Source organism: Lissotriton vulgaris, chromosome 4_1, assembly GCF_964263255.1.
Source record: "Lissotriton vulgaris chromosome 4_1, aLisVul1.2, whole genome shotgun sequence".
In the NCBI taxonomy this organism is placed as follows: Eukaryota; Metazoa; Chordata; class Amphibia; order Caudata; family Salamandridae; genus Lissotriton; species Lissotriton vulgaris.
In genome coordinates, this window is record NC_141691.1 from 1,554,684,215 (window position 1) to 1,554,697,464 (window position 13,250).

Sequence of the window (13,250 nt, forward strand, 5' to 3'; positions counted from 1 at the left end):
ATCAGTAAGTGTGCAGAGAGAGTGGTGAAAAATTGTATGGTGTGCTTGATGCATAATCCTGGCAAGGGAACTCCAACTCCAGCTGGTCATTTTGCTCCTCCTTCCTGTCCCTTTGAAGTAATACAGTTAGACTTCATTCACATGGAACGCTGCAACAATTTAAAATACGTCCTGGTGGTGGTTTGTGCTTTTTCCAGGTGGATAGAAGCATACCCACTAAAGGACAACACTGCTTTATCAACTGCCAAAATTCTTCTCAAAGAATTTTTCCCTAGGTTTGGAATGCCACGGATTGTATGGTCAGATAACGGAAGTGAGTTTATAGGGAAAGTTATGCAGAGTGTGTGTGCTGGTCTAGGATTGAAACAAAAATTTCATAGTGCGAACCATCCCCAGTCTGCTGGTTTAGTCGAGGGTTACAATGGCACCCTCAAGCTTAAAATAGCCAAAATTCAAGCATCCACAGGTTTGGCTTGGCCAGACGCACTTCCTTTGGCCTTGTTATCAACGAGAGCAACAGTGCATTCTAGAATAGGGCTTTCTCCATATGAGATTGTATTTGGCCGCCCGGCAAATGTCTGGGGTGTGCCAAGGCCTAAACAATTCTGCTCCATTGAATATCCTATGTTGATAGACTATCTTTACGACTTGACTGCTAAATTAAGTCTTATTCATCAACAGGTCTTTGATGCTTTGCCAAAACCTCCGGAGAGTCCAGGGCATCAGCTGAAACCCGGCGACCACGTGGTGGTCAGAAATTTTGCGAGGACAAAGAATCTTCAGCCTCGCTACATCGGCCCCTTCCAAATCCTGCTGGCGACGAGGACAGCTGTACGTGTTGCTGGTCGCAAGCACTGGATCCACGCTTCTCACGTAAAGCGTGTTCCACTGCCGCTGCCCTACGACGACTGGGTGAAGAAGGGAATTGGTGCCTCCGAATCTGAAATAACTCCAAAATTTGTCCCTTTCAGCGATGCCGATTTGATTTCTGACACTTTGAAACGTGACTCTCCTCTTGAAAAGACTGCTTTGAACATTGAAAATTTGTCTCCAGCATCAGAAGAAACTTTGCCATCTGCGAACTTAAACTCTGCAACAGCTGCTAGTGATACACTATTTTCCGATCAGACAGTACCAGCGAAGAAAAGATACCACCTTAGAAGCCATAAAACGAACTTATAAAGCAGGCAACTGCATACTGTGATTTTGATATATTTATATATATTTTGAACTTTTGCCTTCAGCCAGGAAGTTTGCTATTGTTTATTGTTTTTAATAAATTGCCTTGCCGTCTGGGTAGCCGTAGGGTCGTGGCTGTGTGCCTAGTTTGAATTTGCAGGGGTCTGACACAAGGTCGATCTTTCTGTTAGTACTGGGAACTCCCAGGGCTGACAGAGGCATTTTCATCTACGTACACATCATCAGTGGTCGCGAGCGGATTGTAGAAGATGGAGCTTCCTGCGCTGCAACGAAAGAATGTGATTTACGTTCGCAGAAACAGACTTAATAGAATTCTTCACAGCAAATGTTTCTTGATGCAATGTGCCATTACATTTTTGATTGTTTTAGCAACATTGGTGGGTGGAATTGTCTTTAGCATAAATTTGATTTTTGTGCCAGTATCTACAGTACCTCCCCTTGATCCTGCTATTTCTACTGTTTCTTCTATACACTCTTTTCACTCGTTTCCGGAACATGAGCAAGCTCGACGCTCAGAATTCATTAATAATACTTTTGTACAGCTCTTGCACCAACACCAACTGGTAGTTAACACGACAGACTGTTGGGTGTGTGGCTTGATACCTCACACTATGGATAAAGGTATTCCCTATCTGGTTTTGCCTTTCAGCTACAATGGATCATTTCAGGCCCTTCAAACCATCTTTGCTTATGCTCTTGAGACCTATCCTCCACGTCCACCACGCTCCACTAAATATAACTCTGCCAACAAAGCTTTAGTCCAGGGAATTATTGACATGATCAAAGACGTCAATAATACTCCATCTTACCCTAGAGACGAATTGCGAGTATATTTAAGTTGGAATACTTCAGAGTATCGCCTTAGTTTAGGAGAAAGCAAGCGTAAAAGCTCAACTCCAATCTGGGTCGTACCTCACCGAGGTCAGGTCTGTTTGCAAGGTAATGGGAGAAATCCGAGAGCTCAGCTAGGGAGGAGTGAGTGCGTAGAGACTTATGTGTTTCCGGCTAACTCTTCCCCTGCCTTCCTTACTGCTAGGGGTACCTACTTCATTTGTCGAGACAGAGCTTATACATGGTTGCCTGCCGACTTCTCAGGATCATGTTATATTGCTCGATTGTTGCCTCCGACATACACTGCTTCACCTGATTACCACAGAACAAGAGTAGCGAGAGGTGTCTTCAGCAAGGAAGATACAGCTGGTCAGGAAGCTGGAGACTTCTTCAAAGGCTTCCTTCCGTTCTGGGGGCCTATGGCCAATAGTAGAAACATACGTCAGCTAACACGGGTAGTTGAATCTACTATTACCGAAACTGCTGGTGCCCTTAGCAATCTGACAGCTGAGCTTCAGGCGGATAGGCTCATGACATTGCAGAACCGTATGGTTCTAGATGTTATACTTGCAGATCGAGGTGGGGTATGCAGAATGATCCAATCGAGCTGCTGTGTCTTTATTCCTAATAATGCTCCAACAGTTTACGAGGCGATCTCTAAGTTGCACAAGATTTCGGACTCCATACATGTAGATGAGGGAAACTGGTCCTTTATGGAGTGGGTTTGGACTCTGATCTCAGCGTGGGGATGGAAGGTTCTAATGGTCATTGGTGTCATCTTAATATTACTATTCTCATGTTGTCTGATTATCCAGTGTGGTCCTGCTCTGTGTAGTCTTTGTGCTACAACCTGTTTTAGGAAACCACCTGCATTTGGAGAAAAGACACGAGAAAGGATGATGATACAACAGCATGTCACTGACCTGATGAGCATAGAACTAGATTCAGACATAGATTGAGTAATTGCCTATGTAAGGGCAAAAGGAGGGTCTGAGGTTCCGTGACGGTTCCGTGACGACTTGAACCCGTGTTTTCAAGTTTGTCGGAAATACATAAAATTAGTATCAGCGAACCGCAAATGATCCATTTAGTATATCCTAGTGTTTTCGCTACGCTACGAGCAAGAGCACTCCTTCCACTGACACATTTCTGATATACACACGGCATCCATCTTAGATCATGGCCGCCATTTTGTGGTTCCTTGCCCTCACATATGCAATAGCCTCTGATCATTTCATTCACTTCACTTTGATTAAGGACACGTAGCCTTAGCCGGAGATTCACCTCTTACATGACACGTGCACCTTAAACCAGATCACGCTGAAGCTGCATGACTCGACAAAGGCTGCCTCCTCTGCCCGAGGCCAGCCCACCTGAACTGGTTTTCCTGTCCATTGTACCTGATCATGATTAGGCGGCCGAAGCCGGTAGCCTTGCCCATTTACAACCCACAAACATCTCTTATCCCGCTTTTCTATCTTCTGCACCTGGCTCTGCTCCTTTCCTTCTGGGCCTTTATTAGGGGGAGGTAACGAACTTTACGATGAGGCGGTCCGGGTCTTGAATGCAATATTGACAAGGGATTGTGATGGACTGGTGGGAACCCCTCTTCGTGATGTTTGGTATCAGATATTATCGACAGTTCCTGTGTAACGCCAAATATTTATTGTTTAGAGACACAAAGGTTTGGGAATGTACCGACATGTGAAATATTTGCCTAGAGCACAATTTTTAGTATATAAGGAGCAACCCACTTTGTACAAATCGAACAGTCTCCTAGATTCTGCCCGTGTGTAGATTCTGTGACTTCTGTGTCCCTGCAGTAATAAACCTTTGGTCTTTGACGCCACCATCGAGAAGCCCGTGTTTCTGTTCATTTGTGCACCAAGGCAGGTGGGACTCCGGGGTCTTTGGGTGTTGTACCCTGACACCTCTGGACGGAACCAAAAAGTCCAGAACTCCAAGGGGGTAGGTTTTGCTCACACACCCCATTTCCTCATATGAGCCAGTGTTACTGCCAGTTGTCGGGCAGAACACAAGCTCCCATAGAAACAATGGGAATCCTACCGAACAGTGTTCTATTGCAACGTAATTGGGCGGGCGGAACCGCCGACCGCGAGTCGGTAGGTCCCGAATCTGAGTAATTCCGCCCGACATTGTATTAAGCCCCAAAGTATCTGTATGAATACAAGTTCAACATATCAATGGTAGCAATAGGGTATACCACAACAAGAATCAATCAGTTGTATGTATCCTCATAAATATATGAATTATGCAAAACCAGACAGGACCAAAATATTGAAATCAGTTTATGTATATTTCTCAATACAAATGCTGGTACATAACAGGTGTTAAAGGTTCTGACAGTGCACTGCACAATGAGTAGTGAGAAAAAAAAACACATGCAATGTGACAAAATCAATATAGGGTAGGCTTGTGGGTGTATCCAACTGCAACACAGAAGAGTCACTGTTTGTTTTTCCAGACCACCGATTTCAGAAATTCCCATCCTATACTTAATGTTGATGTTTCAACCCTTTAATGGCATACGTCCCAGGGTCTTATTGGATGAGAAGACAACCTGTTTGTCTGTATCGTTGGAGAGAAGATGTACTTATGCAAATCAGGTCTAGTCAAATTGTCCGAGTATAAACAGCTTATACAGTCAAATAACTGTGTTCGAACAGGGTTAAGCTTCTTGATTTGGATCCCTAAAGTGGAACAAGAAATCATCACCGTCTGTGGATGGTAATCAGTGAAAATTCAGCCCACAAAGTTGATGAGTGAATAGGTTAAACAGTAAAGGTGGTAAGCATGAGCCCTTTAGAGCTCCACTCTCCAAGAGAGGAGTCTGAAACAAACATACCCAGATTCACTACAGTGGTTCTAACATTTAGGCGTGAACCTCACTACTTTCTCAATCCTACCAGACAGGAGTTGATAACCAACAGCGTTGTTTAAGTTCAGTAGCATCAGTCATATAACGAATAGGAGCCTGAATATCCAGTGCGGTCATTTCAGTGCACCTTCCTGGTCAGAAGCCAAGCAGTTTGTCTCCCAGAATACTGTTTTACTCCATTAATACATGTAATTCAATAGTATGCATTGTCCAGGGCACTAGGTAGAAAAAGAATGTTAGAGATAGGTCAGAAGCTACTACATGTAGAATGATCTAGTAAGGGGATTTACTAACACATTGGAACCTCTCACCTGTTTAAAGGGCACTGAAATAAAATCTCCCTTAAAAACGCATATGATTCACACTGTAGCTTCTCCTCTCAGTCCATAAAAACAATCGACAGGCACGGACCACCCCGGTAGTTCGCTACTCTAATGTTTTTGATATTGCTCTCATGTCATCAATAACAATGTAAGTGAAGTGAAACAGATCTCTATTAACAACCTGTTTTGGTGCAATGGTTCTTGTTGGAGAATCCTCCACAATCGTCTTCTGCTGTCGGCAGATGGTGTGCCTCAGTCCCTGGGAACACCGGCCCAATTCATGAACCCATTTGAAAGTGTAAGTTCAACATTTGGTCCACAAACAGTTATGGGCAGTTGTATGAGTACCTCACGATGCCAAGAAATGGCAGTACAAGCACTTACTCTTCAGACCTATGTACTGCTTCCCCTCGCAACCATACAGGGACAGTATTCAGAAAGCTCCTTATAGCGTAGTCTTCTACACAGCTAACTCCGCTCACCCCTGTTGTGCAGCTAGAGACACATTGATTATAAGCTATTAGCAAAGCAGTACACATTACATGACATGTAACATCTGAATATTGGCAAGCTATTCATTTGGAAAAATGTTCCCTCAAGTAAATGGCAAGTCGAAGTACATGGCAAGACCTGGGCCTTATAACTACAGTTGAATTTCAGTGGATGGTTGAATGTGGAATATGGGCTCAACAGAAGGGCGAAAATACACAAATCATTTTCGTACTCTTTAAAAACGTAGGCTCTTCACTTTAGGCAGGTTCCTCTTCCACCATTTCCTTCCATCCATTGCTATTTCTGTGTCAGGCACTTGCATGGAAACGCCATGCCTCTGTTTGCAACATCAACATGAGTCTGTGCCAGTGTTGGGCTCAATTCCAGATGTACGAATTGCTCATGGATGTCAATTCACCAAAATGCGAGGGGTAGCAGAAGTGACTTCACAGGCCACATGATTGCAATGTGGCATCACAGGAAGTGAAATCACCTCACCTTTAATCCTGATTACATCACTGGAAGTGAAATCATGTGATGTTTGGTCTTATAAAGCCACTGAAACTAACATTAAGGTCGTGGATGTAAACATATTAATATATTTGGAAATACACAAATACCATTATAAATATAGATCCCAAATCCCAATAACATTTTCCACCCACATACTCTTAATCAGGACGGCTGAAAGATATCTGTTTGTGCTCTGACATCTACAGAAATGCAGTAATAATAATCACAATTCAGTCAGTTAATGGATGGCCCATAAATACTGCCAAACTGCAAATAGATTTAAAATTGTTTACCAAGCGTCAGCTGCTTTAGTTGTCACTCATCTTACACCACAAAGCCAGCTTTATCTCAAGCAGCATTGGGGCAGAAAGAGAACTGTGAAACCTGGAAGGAGGAGACTGCCAAATGAAGCTCTCTTGTCTGTTTCTTTTCTTTTGTATAGCAGTTCTCAAGTAGATTTTTTTTTGAAATATGGGAACGAATTTTTTTTCGATCTCAGACCTTGTAAATGTAAAAAGCGTATTTTACTGCCTGACTACTAATAAAAGTATCTGTCGAAATCCCCCACACCCGGCCCCACTGCCCCACCCCTCTTACCTGCACGGGCTTACGATGAACCTTTAATTCCTGAAGAAAAACATCACGTATACACAATTTGCTGGCAGATACCTAGAATACCTGACTTTCTGACTTTTCAATTCTCGAAATACATGATCTTCAAGACTATACTTTTTAATTTACAGTTCTCATGTTTGAGGTTTTCTCGCTACAATAAAATGTTTTCTGCAAAGCGCTTTGCTGTTGTTCGGAGCTTCGTCATAAAATATCTAAATAAAAACTTAAAACTCTTTGGGCAGATTTACAAGCCCCTTGCGCCTCTTTTACGCCGCCATTGTGTCACTTTTGTGATGCAGCGGCGGCGCAAAAGATGCGCCATGGTGCGGGGTATTTAAAACGTGACGCATCTGGGAGATGAGTCAAGTTGTAAAGCCCTGCTCCATAAGGAGGTGTTCCGGCGCAGGGGGGGGCGTTCCTGCGCAGAAGCAGGCGTAAGGCTTGATGTGGCATTGGACAGATAGGGCCCCTCAGAGCATTGCTGGAGCTGCGTTGCGCTTGCGACGCAACTCCAGCAATGCGCCGCCTTTACGGCACAGATGCGTCATGCATCTGTGCCGTTTTTGCCCCATGGTGCGCCGCATTGTAAATGCGGTGCACTATGTGTGGCGGAGCTGCGGCGCACAATAACTGGCTCATCCCTGGGGATGCGCTAGTTATTGTAAATCTGCCCCCATGTCATTAAGTTTAAACAAATTACCAAGGTGGGTATAACTGACACATTGGACCAGAGTAATAGGACAAACGTAATCATTATCTAGCAAAGGGAAGTTGACTATTTACATAACTATACCATACTTTGCTGTCACTAAAACATTTTAACAAATATACATCGCATTGATCTTAGATGCATAATCCTAGAAATTAAACAACGAACTTTATCACAATGGCACACCAAGCTTAACCCTGAAGATAAAGAATACAGTGCTGGTTGCAAATCAGAGAACGAATACTTTTGACTTTAAAACAATAAGATAAAAATAACGAGACTGGAAAATACACATATACATACATAAAGTTACCTACGTAAAAAAACGAAATACTTTTCGATTTTTGTCATAGTACTTCATTTGCGCAGAAAATAGATGGACAATGCAGCAGTTTGGGGTAGAATGTCCCCTTTGCCAAATAGGAGTATATCACTTTTGTATTTATACCACATGTGTACTCTGTAAAACTATAAATTAACGAGGTGCCATTTTAATTGAGGTACATACAATATAGACAGAAGCGTGATCAAAGGGTCTCTTTCATTTAGGAAAAATGTGCTGTACAGGAATACAATTAATAACGAAAAATGTAAGGGAAATAACACTTTTCATTTGAAACGAATAGGGGGCCTGATTTAGAGAGTGGCAGGCTGGTTACTCCATTACAAGTGAAGGATAGCCTGTCCGCCTTAATATAAGTGCATTAGGAATTGTAATAAGAGTACGGTCCATCCGTTACATTATGACGGAGTAACCCATCCACCAAAATCTCAATCGGGCCCTAAGTACCTTAATACTGCTCACTCTTCTCCTGCCCGTGGAAATAGCACGCTGGCTCAGCTAAAGCTAAATTCTCAAAAAAGTGCACGTTCACCTCAGGTCAGTGACTTCATTTCGATATTTATCCAATGCCATCTTTCGAGTAACAGAAAAAGATCTAGGGCCAGATGTAGGTAAATGGCATTTACCGATTCGTAAATATGAATTTTACTGATTCGGTATTTACAAATCGGTAAATGCTATGTAGGTATTTTTACCGAATAATTTCACGAATCTGTAATATTCGGTAATTACCGAATCGGTATTTACCGATTCGGTAATTGCCATTGATTCCTATGGGCCTTGAGGCCCATAGGAACCAATGGCAATTACCGAATCAATAAATACCGATTCGGTAAAATTACCGAATTGACAAGGTCGACAGGGTGTCACTTTGACACCCTGTTGCACCCCTGATTCAGGTTTGTGTGGCATGTGACACACATACATGCCCTTAGGGCATGTATGTGTGCCACATGGCACAGGTGTACATGCACAGATGTGCATGTACACAGTAATTCGTTATTTACCATCAAATAGTATTTGATGGTAAATAACGAATTCTAAAGGGCCTGTGGAACTGTTTTCAGTGCCACCTACATCCAGATTTACCGATTGGGTAAATTTACCGATTCAGTATTTTACCTAATCGGTAAATTTACCGAATCGGTAAATTTACAGAATCGTTAAAATTAGGGCCCCCTACATCTCAAGAACCAAATACCGGTCGGTAACGGCAATCGGCCGTTACCAACCAGTCTTTGGCCACCTACATCTGGCCCCTAGGTTCCTAATTTTAGGGCCTGGTATACTACTATTCATTGATGCTTTGTCAACACCAGTTAAGGATGTTGACATTTTGGGCGCTAAAGCTTCGACACCCAGTTGCTGGTTGAGCGCTGATCTGAGGTCTCTGAATCATGCAGTATATCCTGTGGTAGATAGAGAAAGTGGTCTGGATTCAGGGTTTTATAGAAGCTGATCTAGATTAGTTCACGGAAACAGCTAACTGTCGAATGTTGCATACAATTGCATCAAACGTAGAAGAACTTCTGGCAAAGAAAAGTCCACATAATTCTATTGAGAAAAGCCATACTTACAAGAACAAAAGAACTGACCAAAGGCCTCATGAGGTCAACTCGGGGATGCAGTACCTTTAACCCTTTGCGTGCATCGGATGGCCGCTGTACGTCCGACGTCACGGTGGGTGAGTGCGGAGGACGGGTGGGGACCGTCCGAACCACGCCCACTCATATATCACCCGCACCACGGCGGAACGGTTTAAGAGGGCCCACCTTTAGGAGCAACCAGTCTCAGAATGTTGTTACAGGAAAATGACTTAGTGCCTGGTTTAGAATTTGGCAGACGGGATTTACTCCATCAGTGTGACGGAGTAACTTCGTCATCCTGAGGGAGTTCCCTCCCAAAATTTAGTAATGTCTGCCGGAACAGTGGACATCTCTTGCATTGGTCAGACCTGCTGTCACTGTGGTTCCTGTCAATGCATTGAAAGTTTGACGGATGGCTCTGCACAAAGAAGAATGGCGGGAGTGATTTCCTTAGAGGCTCATACCCACTGCCAGAAATAAGAATAGACTTTGACTGATCTTTATATTGACATTGCCTGCAGAAGTAGGTGAGTGGGTGTGCCTAAGTGAGCAGAGTGATTCTACTGTACCTTGTTTTACCTCAATGGCTCTTGCATAAGTCACCAGCCACCAATGGAAGGAGCTGCATTAGTTGTCTCTTCTATCACAAGTAGTAGTCACACACCACACTGGTGTTAGAGCAGATTTATTTATTAAAAGTTTAATGTTCTTTTGTGCGTTTAAGTTGGCATGACTAGGCCGCAGATACAACGGGGCCTCATATTGCCTGTGAAGGAAACCCTGTTTCATACTTCATGTTTAAAGGCCTGCTGGTGTTCTTTTCCACTAACAAAAATATAGTAAAAATAGGATCTGTTTTGTGGTGCAGCATCTCGTACTGTCTCTAACAAGTGCTTTGAGGGAAGCCATGCCAGAGACATTCTTGTAATGTTGCAAAATGTCAAGGCCGGTGCTGTACGCAGCCACAGCATTTTGTTTATTCATCTAAATGGCTTATTTTTTTAGCAATGCAATGCCATTGCCCATTACATGTACTTTAAGGAAGATCATTAAGGGAGATACTAGAATATTAATAATTTGGGCAGTTTTTCAAACAGCCTGTTGTATGTAACAAAATGCTTGGAATGTTGATTTATTTATGTCATGTAACTTTATTTTTTCAGCCCTATGAAATCAGCACACGTATGTCGATAGCATTATTTTCCGCTTCTCAAAACACAATAAAAAATGCCAATTCTGGGATATGAGTCACACCTTTCTTGTCTTTCAAACAGTCTCTTTGTCCGTTTAGTTTTATGTTCCATATTTAGAACATTCTTGATCGCCAAACGTTTTCTTTCCTTCCATACCGATCAGTCTTCATGTCTGACTGTTATTTAATTCTATACTTAGGGTATTTGCAGGCCAGAGTTGTATGCCTATCCTCCAGAGACAGACTTAATGAAGGCCCTCTTACTCACATTGTACCTAGAGAATTTATAGACCTTTTGGTCACTTTAATAATGGCAGACTCTACAAAGGTCGTTTGACTCTTGCAATTGATTTATTCCAGAGGGAGACCTAATTTTGAAACCTCTTGCTTATTATTAATTAAATTGATGCTGACTTAAGCTATCTTTTTGCCTTCTGTAATGATTTTTCATAGTTTTGACTTTGAATATTGCCCTGCCTAGGTTTTCTTTATTTACCTTGGGCCCTCATCCTTTGGGATTCACATGGCATGATTCTGTGTATCGTCCATTTAGCATTATATTGGTGCAAAGCACCAACAATAGCAAATGGGTTTCAGAGGCTTGGCTTCCTATACAGACAACAGGTCTGTGCAGTTAAGCCTTTGTCAAAGAACTAGGGGGCAGATTTATGAAGGCCTTGCGCCGCCGTTGCGTCATTTTTAACATGGGAAAAAGTGACGCACCGGCGGCGCAAGGCCTTCATAAATCTGCCCCTAGGTTCCTTCACCTCAAAAAAATGTCAGTGAAGAATGTCAAGAGATCTAACTAAGTTCAGTCAGGACAACACTTAACATGCAACACATATGACATGCAAAGGACACAAATGTCATTGTTCCAATGGGACCTGTCCCTGTAGGCACACATTTGTCAAGGGTTTCACATAACCATTGGCACCTACTTGGTCCACTCTCACTTCCCCAAAAGTACTGAATAATAAAGTAGAAGGATGCACTAGGGACATATGCCAATGCTACTTCCATGATTTCATATGTGGAACTGTGTCCAGCTGCCAGTGGAAATGGTGTTAGGGTCGCCGCTAGTAGCACTTCTTGTCAAAGGAGATATAAGTTGTATTGTTAAGAATGAGTAATAAAAGTAGGAATACGTTTTATAGTGACAGATAGTTGACTGAAAGTCACACTTCTTACATTGAGGACTAACCAGGCTTCCTTCTTATCAGTTTTAGTGTAGCAAGGATACAATGGACACAGGTAGAAGCAAGATAAATGGCCCCTTTGACTGCTGCAGGGGTAGAAAACAATAGCAATTATTTAAAAGGGCCCCTTTAGAGTTCTGGGGCCTGGTACCACTGCACCTGCTGCACCAATGATAGTTACCCCTGTTAGTCCCTGCCTATCACGGTTCCCCTATCCCTCACAGTGCATTGTTAGCTTGTAGGTGAAGAAGTGACGAGCCTGTTTGTTGATAGGAAGTGACATCATGCACACTTTGACCCTTGCTTACACCATTGGGTTGAGCCCTTGCCCTTTCTCATGCCCTGTTTGCTGCTGAGGGTTAGGGAAGGTGTAATAGCTGGTAGCTGCAGAAGGTACAGAGGGTTGGCAAAGCTCTGTTTACCTTCTGCTGTCGCTTCCGTTATGAACCCTTGTGCAGGGTAGAAAGGGCAGTGCCAGTGGTCACTAAGAGTAAGGTAGGGATAGATCTGTTACCCCTGGGACACCCCACACTTACGTCCTGGGAAAGATTCCTGTGTTTTTCATAGGGCATAAATGTATGAGGTTTTGGTGAATGTGGGTGTAAACTGCTTGACATTGGCGCGCTGTGATATTTACTGCATTCTTCTGCCTTCCTCCGTGTCTGGCCCACACGTGTATTAACTGTGTGTTTCTCTCCCGTTGTTTTAGGACAGTTTCCCAGCTCGCTTCGGAGGCGTTCACTTTGTCAATCAACCCTGGTACATCCACGCCCTGTACACCATCATCAAACCGTTCCTGAAAGACAAGACACGGAAAAGGGTAACTCGAACAGCGCCTTCTAAATCTATAGGCCAGATGGTTAAAAGGCAATCTTCCCATGCCCTGGCCTCTATTGAGAGACGGAGATATCCCAGGGCTTAATCTCAGTTGGAAGCCAGAAAGAGGTTGAGGTTTAATCGATATTGCAGCAAAATTAGGTTATTTTCAGATGCATAGTCAGCTTAATCGGAAATCTTTCATCATTCACAAAAGCTTCCCTTTGTGCAGTGCTCGGTCACGGGGGAGGCCCCGCCGGGCGGGGGTTGTGCTGATATGCTGGGTAATGAAGGCGTGCCTCAGTTTTGATACTGGCTTCTAGCACGCTTAGAGCTGCCTCCCCCACGGGCTATGACTCATACTCAAGCAATTATTGATCTTCTTGTTTTATATGGTTCAATGGTAAACAACAAGGAGGACGTCAGGCTGATGCATGTGGAAAGCTGATTAAAATGTTGAGCAGGCTTCACCGTTCACACCATTGTTTACGTAGCTTTTCAAGGCATGCCTGACCATTGGTTTAGGTATGCAGTG

The 13,250-nt window shown here is 43.2% G+C and overlaps 1 protein-coding gene across 1 annotated transcript in view; it reads left to right on the forward strand.

Moving 5' to 3' along the window:
* The window catches only part of CLVS1 (clavesin 1), a 460,764-nt gene that overhangs the window by 277,536 nt on the left and 169,978 nt on the right, over positions 1-13,250 (forward strand). The window contains exon 3 of the mRNA XM_086965796.1: positions 12,609-12,719. Within this exon, the coding sequence (XP_086821922.1) occupies positions 12,609-12,719 (111 nt within the window). The remainder of the gene's footprint in view (positions 1-12,608; positions 12,720-13,250) is intronic.